The sequence below is a fragment of the Biomphalaria glabrata genome, chromosome 4, assembly GCF_947242115.1.
Source record: "Biomphalaria glabrata chromosome 4, xgBioGlab47.1, whole genome shotgun sequence".
Taxonomy (NCBI): domain Eukaryota; kingdom Metazoa; phylum Mollusca; class Gastropoda; family Planorbidae; genus Biomphalaria; species Biomphalaria glabrata.
The window spans coordinates 43,965,194-43,975,924 of record NC_074714.1 but is presented as its reverse complement, the minus strand read 5'-3'; the positions used below and the strand labels follow the sequence as shown (position 1 = coordinate 43,975,924).

At 31.4% G+C, this 10,731-nt stretch overlaps 1 protein-coding gene across 1 annotated transcript in view; it reads left to right on the top strand.

The window, feature by feature from the left end:
* The window catches only part of LOC106054112 (pre-rRNA-processing protein TSR2 homolog), a 12,068-nt gene continuing 1,337 nt past the window's right edge, over positions 1-10,731 (top strand). Inside the window, exons 1-5 of the mRNA XM_013209848.2 lie at positions 1-121; positions 7,309-7,399; positions 8,462-8,553; positions 9,163-9,300; positions 10,579-10,666. Of these exons, the coding sequence (XP_013065302.2) occupies positions 50-121; positions 7,309-7,399; positions 8,462-8,553; positions 9,163-9,300; positions 10,579-10,666 (481 nt within the window). The 5' untranslated portion in view covers positions 1-49. The remainder of the gene's footprint in view (positions 122-7,308; positions 7,400-8,461; positions 8,554-9,162; positions 9,301-10,578; positions 10,667-10,731) is intronic.

The following is a 10,731-nucleotide window of genomic DNA, read 5'->3' as shown; positions in this document are numbered from 1 at the left end:
TCATAACTTTTTTTTTCTGAGAGTTACCTCCATTTTCATAGTAACAAACATGGCGTCTGAATCGCCATCCACGTTTAGCAATGCTATTTCACAACTTCTCAACAGTTGGACAGCTTTACAGGTAAAACGAAAAGCTTAATCAACGTCTTCCTATTTTCTTGCACTCACAGTCATATAATTACTACACTAGTCCTAGACAGTCTCTACTCTAGACATTCTCTAAGAAATACTTTTCTGACTTGTCACTTTCATTACTTTCAAAAACAGTACGTGAGTACTCCTTAACTCCACGTCTCCAGACACTGACACACTCCAGTAAAAAGTAACCAATACTGATTTAATACTGTAGTAGACATTGTAGTGTACTCAATAGACACCTCCTAACTCATGATGGATGAGTACTCACTTCAGTTGTGTACTCAAGTTACTGACTAGATTCTAGATTAATCTAGAATATATATATTTAATATAGATCTAGTCAATCTAGTAGTACAAGAGAATGGAATCCAAAAACTATTAGCCAACACCAAGCCAAATAAAGCGTCTGGACCTGATGGTATTCCAGCTAGATTACTCAAAGAACTAAGCAATGAGCTAGCCCCAGTGTTCAAAATACTCTTTCAGGCTTCGCTTAACCAGGGCAGAGTACCAAAGGACTGGAAAGTCTAAGCTAATGTCACCCCCCTATTTAAAAAAAGAGAAAAATCTGACCCAGGAAACTACAGACCCGTATCACTTACCAGCATCACATGTAAAATCCTAGAACACATAATATGTAGCAACATCATAAACCACTTAGACAAACATAATGTCCTCACACCATACCAACATGGCTTTAGAAAATATAGAATAGAAGATCATGTGAAACACAACTATTTTATAGGACTAATTGATGATTTTTCAAAAGGTCTAGATTCTAGATAATAGTGAACAAATAGATGCTATCTTACTAGATTTTTCTAAGGCTTTTGACAAAGTTCACCACCATAGTTTGCTTAAAAAATTAAAATATTTCGGCATTAATGGTCCACTGCATCAGTGGATTAAAGACTTTCTGATAGGGAGAGAACAAACTGTAATAATAAATGGCTCTAAATCAACACCGATAACAGTAAACTCAGGTGTACCTCAAGGAACAGTCTTGGGTCCACTACTATTTTTAATTTACATAAATGATTTACCAAATTGCATTACTTCAGGAACAAAAGTCAGATTATTTGCAGACGATTGCATAATGTATAGAACAATAAAAACAACACAAGACACAGATATTTTACAAAGAGAATTAGATGAATTACAGAAATGGGAATCAAATTGGAGCATGTCTTTCCACCCAGAAAAATGTTAAGAGTAACAAAAAAACTAAAACAAATTAATTCCACTTATCTTATTCATGGCAAACCAGTAACACAAGACTAAAAATGCAAAATACCTAGGTGTTATAATAAATGAAAAACTGTCATGGAATCCACATATTGATGAAACTATAAAAAAATCAAACAAAGCATTAGGATTTATTAAAAGAAATTTCTATATATAAATCAAATAAGAACATAAAACTAAAATGTTATTTAACCTTGGTAAGGCCAATAATAGAATATGCATCCTCCGTTTGGGACCCCTCAACTCAAGAAAACATTAAGAAACTAGAACAGACACAAAATAGAGCAGTGAGATTCATAACAAACGAATATTCACATTTGACTAGAGTAACACCTTTAGTAAAATCACTAAATTTAGAAAGCCTTCAGGACAGAAGACTCAAAAGTAAAGTAGCTATTATACATAAAACACTGAACCATAATCTTCAAATACAAAAACAGAATTTAATAAAATACTCTGAAAGACACAAAGATAAAGGCACATTCCTCGTCCCATATGCTAGGACAAATTTGTACAAATACTCCTTCTTCCCTAGTGCTATTAGAGCATGGAACGGGTTGCCTGAGCTAGCCAGGAAAACCAGTGACTTGGCAGAGTTTAAGTCTTTGGTTAATATGCATGACGCGTAGGACGTAATCATCTTCTTTTTTGAAGTAACGTCTGTATTATATAAGATAAGAAGATAGATCTAGATTCTAGATCTCTATAAAAAATTCAAAAAATATTACAGACTCTAGTCTAGATTCTAGATCTAAGTCACTATAGATAGTACTATAGTATATTAATTTAAGTCTTTAAGTCTATTGACTATTACTATATTAGTACTATACTATTTACTATACTATAGTATTGTTATAAACCTGGTGGGGGCACAGAGAGGGGTAGTGATGTGTGTGTAGTCAGCCGACGCAAATTGCCCCAGGCCAGCGCTAGACGAGCGGTCAACCGTGACGAGTTACGACAGTCATTAGAAGTGTGTCAACATGACGGTTCGGGAAGGATCGGCGTCGTGAACAGAGCTCAGGAGCGTCACGAGGGATGTAGTCATGTGACGAAGCTAGAAATGTCGAGCGATGTTCCGCCCGGTTCTAGAAGGTCATTAGGGACCCTATATAAAGAGCGGAGGTGTCGCAGTCAGGACGGTTCGCGAGAGAAGGTTCACGACAGGGCTCAGAACACAGTTGACTACAGCACAGTTCAACGGTGTGGTTCTGTACTGAGCATTACGACGGTTCAGTGCGGAGTACTGTCAAGTACGGTTGAGATGGCGGCGTCTTGATTTTGGTCTGTGATCGAGTCCGACACAACGAGCCTAGTGTGTGAAGTCAGTATTGAACAGTTGAACCCAGTGCAAGCCCGGAATGAGACGGAGAGGCCAGTGCAAGAGTTGATACGGCACTACAGTGTTATCGGAGAGATATTTGTACAGTGTACGGTGTTGCCAATTATACAGTATTGGCTGTTATTTATTCAACCATTAAATTGTTACGTTATTTTGGAGCCCTGAGTTGTCAAGTTCTTTAAGTTGGTGGTGAATGGTGCAGTTTGCAGAGAGCCTGGATAGTGAGATTCATAACAGTATAATAATAAATTATAAGTATAGTAAAGTCTTATAGCATATCACTATATCATATCAAAAATATCATGACTTATGGCAAGTTATGGCTGCAATCTTAGAATCTAGAATAATCTAGATCTAGAATCTCGATCTACAATATCTATTATTATCTATCATCAGAATCATCTATTATTAAAAAACAGTCTATTAAGTGTGGAAGTCTATATGATACTAAAAAAACTACATTCTGTAGATTCTTCAGACTACTCAGTCCAGACTACTTATAATAATAATGACTTATATATTATTATTACTTACTATAATTACTAGTACTACTGAGCACATTTACTAAACTGTACATGGCGGAAAACAGATTTCCTATTGAAAATGCATTTTTGTAGTTCAACATTCATTTTCTACATAAAATAGACCATCCATGTAAAATTTGATTTACTGGTGGATAGATCTATGTTTATGGAAGCTTCATTAGCAAAATGTTTTTGAAATACGTTTTTATAATGAATTTGTGCGTTTGTGAATACCGGCAAGTATGCAAAAAACAATGGACAAGATTTACTTTTGGATTTAGGTGCTCCAATTTCAAAAGGTAAGAAACATATTTTTTCTATATTATCTATGTATAAAATACACACTTACTATTTAAAAATGGTTGCTACACGCATAAAAGAAAAAAAAAAGTGAAAGAAATGGTTTGTTTGTCCTAAATTTTGAAAAAACTAGTCCTGACATCATGTCCTATTTTTATCCATCGCCAAATACCCTGTACATTATTTTTAAAATAACATTTAAAAATGATCGATTTTAGTTTTAAAATACATCTTTTTTTATTTCAGTAATAATAATGTATTATTATTTTTATTTTTGGTTATTTAAAAAAAATATGTTTTTGTTTAAATCTCGTTTTTTTTTAACCAATCGGAATGTCTAACGCCAAAATCGAAGGTCAACCCAATTTTTTCAACGTGTGTTTTTAAAAAGTTATTCACTCAGAGAAACTCCGAGAGGCAACATATAGCAAAGGCAATAGCTGAGTTTAGATAGTACAGACAGTTTAGTTTAGAATATTAACTTCTTAGGTAATTTTTATGCTTTAGTAATCAGTCCATCGGCTTTGGTCATTTGAAAGGTCACTATTTTACGCCATAGACTGTAACAACGCGTACGTATGCGAGCGAGCGCCCGGTGAGGAAAACACTCGTTTTGATATTAGATCTAATCTAGATCTAGAGACTATGATATTATTATTTCTAGACTCTAGATCTACTATATACATTTCTATTCTATAACTAGATCTATTCTAGATCTAGAACATCAAAATTTAACATTACATTAGATTTGATTAGATCTAGAGTAAGTCTAATTCTAGCGATACCACGATAGCCATCGCGTAATTGCGTACCGTACTGTATTTCTTCTATTAAATTGTCTATCACTGACATTTATGTTTAAAAAGTCATAATCTAGTTATTATTTTAATTTAGAATCATCTAGTAATTGCGATACTTGTGTAATCTATCTAGATCTAGTAGATCTATATTATCTATAAGTAAGACTAGTGACTAGACTTAGACATCGTTACTCGCCAGTCAATCAACAAAGTCGCGAGCTTGCCGTAGGTCTACATCTACTGTAGGTTATTTCTTCTATTGTATTGACTAGATTTTTTTAGATTTAGATCTAAATTAATCTAGATCTGTAAATTAAGGACCAGATTTAAACCATATTTTTAAATTAATCTAGCGAAATGCTTAGACTTAGATCGATGTCTAGATCTTGAATAATCTTGATTAAATACTAGATCCATTCTCTAGAGTTAGGGTTAGAGCGTCTTAGCGTGAAATCATTTAATATTTGACTACTTTAAAGCAATTCTTGTGTAGTCTGAAGATTAGATCTAGTTAAATCTAATAATCTGATAGACCAGATCGGTAAAATCGTGATTCTAGATCTAGATCTATATTTAAAACCTATCCCGTATTTCTTACTATTTTCTATTGAACTAATGATTACTAATGTCTACAACTACCAGAACCATGGAATGTACCAGAAACTGACAGTTTTGTTTAAAATTTAAAGTAAAAATAATTGTTAACCTTTTGATCAACTAAGTCTGGATCTAGACCTTAGATCTAATGAATTCTAATAATATGTAGTATTTGACTTGTTTGTGATGATTAGGCTAGATAGATCTAGACAATTCTAGACTCAAGGACTAGTTCTGGTGTTGGTGAATGTAGAATCTAGACATTGGAACTTAATATAAATATAAAATAAAGATCTACTTATGACCTATGGACAAAAACAAAACATATAATAAACCAAATAAATGTTGTTTTTATTTCTTTTATTTCTTTTCTCAGCAACCATTACAACAAATACAAAGACAGAGATTAGTTGAAGAAAATAAACAAAAACCATCATGCACCATGCAACTCTTAATTAAGTTAAGCCTATTATTAGGCCTAGAACTAGATCTATTTATCTTTTATTTAATATTAGATCTTTTCTAGTCTGAAATTGTACATCAATCTAAAATTGTTATTAATAATATGTTAAGACATGAAGAAAAGAAAAAAAAAAGTGACTTTTCATGGTAGGGTGGGCCGAAGAGGGGGCTTATTTATATTAGTTATAAATACATTTTAAAGTTGTTTGTTTGTTTTTTCAAATGTTCTATAAATATACTTTACTTTGTGACACAGTTTTATGTTAATAATATTGTGAATTTGTGAAATTCATGGAATATTGGACATATATCTTCTGTGAACGGTGGATTTTTCATTATTAGGGGTAAGTGTGTTTGATCTCATTTTTTTATGTCAAATACTTGTCTGATGGTAATGAATTTACTTTTTTTAGATTCCTCTGTTCTTGTGCATTAAAATTGATACATAATATGTCAAAACTGATAATGGTTTTGTTATTCATGGTGATGATAAAGTATAATTTACAACCGAATTTTTAACGTAGGTGGTGGGGTCTGATGAGGCTCAATTAATAGGCATAAATGTTTTAAGAAACTAGTTTTTATTGTTTTTTTTCAAATGTTCTATAAATATACTTTACTTTGTGACACATTTTTCTGTTAATATTACTATGAATTTGTGAAATTTATGGATTATTGGACATACCTTCTGTGAATGATGGATTTGTCATTATAAGGGGTAAGTGTGTTTGACCTTATATTTTCATTGGAAATAATTGTCTGCTGCTTCTGATTTTATTTTTTTTGAATTCCTCTATTCTTGGGCATCAAAAATGATATATAATATGTCAATAAAAGACAATTTGAAATTGGTCAAAAAATTGGTCCCAAAAGTAGAATGTTGAGAGCTCAATCTGTTTTCCGCCACATTGATTGTACATTTAGAATATTTTAGAATCTACATTCATTATTATTATAATTTTTATTCATAGAGAATTTAGAGATGATAGATCAAGATTTCTAGATCTAGATAGACTCTATTAGATCTAGATACTAATATAGATCTACAAATCATTGATTCATATCATTGTATCATAGATCTAGATTTTATAATTTTAGGTCTAAATCTAGAATCTAGTCTTTAGAGATCTAGGTCTAGACCTAGAATCTAGTAGTAAGTACTTCACTTCAAGGTCTGCCATTTTTATGCTCCCGGATGTGTACTTAATTCAAGTTGGTCCTTACGTTTTCGGTGGTGTCCTCGGTTATTGTCGGAAAAAAGTTAAAAAGTCATGTTATTTTTCCTTAACTTTTTTATTTTTGTTCTGTAATGATATTGGTTAGTAATTTGTAGTATCCATAAATGGCATATAATCATAAAAAAATATTTTGGTGCCAACATTTATATTGAATTCAAAGCCAAAGAAGAAAAAAACAAAACAAATCTAGATCTTGAATAAAGGTCGATTAGCTAGTTTTTAATAAAGCTTTACATTCGCACAGTTGCTTTACTTACAATGATAAAGGTACATTACTTTTATTTTATATATTAGGTTAGTAGGACATGTTTAAATTTATATTATAAATTATACTTTCTCTCTATATATATATTTAAAAAATTAACCTAAGTCCAAGTGCAGAAAAGAGCAGCACATAGACGTCTATATATATGCTATATAAGCTAGATGCTACCAGGGTAAAATTAACCTTAAAATATAGCTTTAATTAACACATAACAAAGTAGATTATATTACAGTGTTACCTAATAAAGTGGTTTGACAGTCATGTTATATGATGCTATTGTTACATGTGCCTCCAATTTAGGTCTTTTTTTCTGGACATGTTTCTCTGTGTTATTATTATTTTTAACTATTTAACTTATAATAAATAAAACTATTTGTTTCTTCACATTATGTTGTAGTTAGCTGTTGAACATGGCTTCGGGGGTGCAGAGAGTAAAGAGAAAGCAACATGGATGGTTTATGCTATAGAAACCTGGTTTAAAGAAAATGGTAAGAATTCCCAAGATAATATTTGTAAAACTTTTAATAAATGTGTTTGTAATCATTATTTAGGTCTTAAATTTATGCAACAAAAATAGAATATATACAAATGCAATTCTTTTTACACACATAATTTTATTTATATTAGGGTGCTTACACAAGTTCTGATACATAAGATGTAGTGATACTTTGAATTTGATATAGTGTCCAAACCATTGCATTATCTTTTGAATTAATAAATCCTCTAAAAATGTATTGTTTTATAAAGGAATGGGCTTTTTTTAAGGTTTCAAACATTGCTTCACAATGGAATCATTACATTCTAGACCAAACAAAAGTTCTCATTTTTTTTTATTGTACACATAGATGTATTTTATTATGTTTTTTATTTGGATGGATTACTGTGAGCATGTTTGAACTCAAAACAGTTATAAATCTTATCTTAAAATAAATTGCAGACATAACTTTAAAAGAGAAGATTGTAAATAGCAGACATTATGTGGTTTATACGATGTTGCTACATGTTATGTGTTCTAGTATTTTACATATGAAGCTGATGCTCTGTAGTTCCTGGATGGGATTTAAACAGAAGAGTGACAATAGCTTATTTCTAGACCTTCTGTACTAACTTGATTATTTGATGCCTTAACAAGTTGCTTAGTTCTTGTAATCTCAATATTTTTTTATCCTTTTTATTATATATCTTGTATGCTTTCAATTTGGTTTAAATTAAGCTGAGAATGCTGGTGCAAAGTATTTATTTAAAATGTTAGCATTATGTGTTAAGTGGGGCTACTCCAATTGTTTCTTTGTTCTTAAATTTAAGAAGTTATAACTTAGCCTGGCAGGATAAATCCATAATAACAATGAACTTGCTTAATCAAATTCAAACAAGGAATTTTTAGGCAGCTGAAAAACTTAATGAAAAATATTGAATTATGTTTTTGGGTCAAATTGAACATAATTTTTTGGGGTATAATTTTTCAAAAAGTGTTTAGTTTAAAAAGAATACAAAGCTTTATTTTACAATCAGATGTTCATGTATTTCAAATGCATATTTTATGTTTACAGATAATATAGAGACATTTGAAGTGGAGGATTTTTTGGAAGAAGTTTGCAATACTGAGTTTGATCTTATCATAGAAGATAACAGCACAAAAGAGGTGAGTTCACTTTCACTTTAATTTCTGTGACTTATTTGATGGCTATTAGTTTTGTTTGTTTATGACACAGATTTTCATCTTGCATTTACACACAAAAAAATACCTTGCCACGAAAATAAAAGTAGTTTTCCGAAAATGGGTTTACCCCTTAAGCAAATACATTCACATAAATCAATTAAAAATGAAAGTAGCGCGAGAGAATGGGATATAAAGTACAATTAAAACAGGTTTACCCGATTTGTTAAATGAATGGAATTATTAAGTATGCCAGGCCCTAGAAATTCGCAGATATAAGGAACGAATTTATGTAAAAATGCTTTTGAAACACAAATTTGAAGGTTAATTTTTATTAAATAATGAAATCAATAGACTATTTTTTTTTTCATGTGCCAAAGTAAAAAACTATCTTTGCAAAGTGTATATCTAGATCCTTTCGATCTTCTTTCATGTAAACATGGCCTAGATGTATGAATTAGTAATACATTCATAGAGTTGGGCAACTATTTTTTTTATTGATTGTCTTACATATACCTTACTTTCTGCTTTATAGTATATGTATATATATATATATATTGTACCTAATTTGATTTGTTTATGATGTGATTGCAGATAGCAGCATTGCTGTGCTTATACTATCGCCTGTGCCAGGGAAACAAGTTGGAAGAGTTGAACCAGCGCCTACAGAGTCTGCCCAAACCTTCAGTTCTCAATTGTCAAAGACAAGATATGGATGAGGAGGATGTAGATGTAATGAAATGTTTCATTTCTCGCTAACATATTATTGCACTTAGTAAATTTTACAATGTCCTGTGTATATTGTACGGCAGAAGCTATTAATTTCTCTATTACATAGTACTTCTAAACTTCCTTTTTCTAGGACACTTTTTAATCCAACACATTCAGTGATCTGACGCCGTGGCAACAATGTATACTTCATATGCACATGCATGTTTTGACACGCTAGTCTAGCCTATTCTCCTATGATTCGTGGTGTATTGAGTGGTGATATGTTCTTGATCGTCTTTCTGTGATTATTAATAGGCACTTTTTTTTAGTGTTGTAGTTATTGTTATGTCTTGTTGGAAGATTAGCAAAGCTGGTAAACATAAGATATTATCTCTTCCTGAAAAATTATTAAGTGGTACAACCGTGGTAAAACTTTCAATGCCATTTCTTCGATTTATAGCATCTGGGGACCTATTGTTTATGACATTATGAAAAATGAGAAAATAGAACATTTTGTGAAATCTACTGAAGACCACAACAAAAGAAAAAACACTGAAATCAAGCAAATATCCTCAAGTTTTGGAAGTTTTCTGCATTTTTAAAGAAATAGATATTGTCTTAAACGTTCAATGGTATAAAATAAACAATAGATGCAAAAGAACAATTTATTGTTGTACAGCTAACTTTTGGTAATATGACGTTTTCAATAATCCGACACCACCCTGGTCCTTGACTGTCAGACTATTTAGGGTCAACTGTATTTTGCATAACAAACTTTTCATGTCTATTTAATACTTGACACCTAAATTTTTCATTTCTCTATTGTATTATTAATTAATAAACTTCTTTAAAATTCTGGCATTAAATAAAATCTAATATTTGTTTCAACAAGATGAGGTACAAAAACCAATTTATAAATTCTTTAATAAAGCGTTACTTTTTCAGTGAAAAGCCTTGGTCAAACAATTATCAGCAATCTTCACATCACCTTAATAAAGAAATGTGCAGTTGATGGGTTTCTCCTTAACCCCCCTTCCTGGCACAAACATGCTCAGCTAATACAGAATTTTTCTTCATATACCCCACCCTCACCACCCTCCCTCATCTCTTGTAATTATGACTTTTTTTTGTGTGTGTCAAGCAAATCACAGAGCTATAATGTGTTTGTGTAAATTAATGTCTATAGTAATTTAAAATGTTTTCTATAAGCTTGGTGGAAATGTTATTTTCTTTTCAATTCAGCACACTCAATTAGCTGACTTGCCAAAAATAATCACATTTGCTTCTATTCTTATTTAGATTGATGATGAAACACCTAATGTTCCATCCACATCACAAGCATCTCCCAGAGTTCATTCTTCAGTTCATCAAACTTCATCAACTACAGGTAGGAACAGTTTGCATAGAAACACATGTTTAAGTACTTAAAAGATTCAAGAATATTTTGCATTG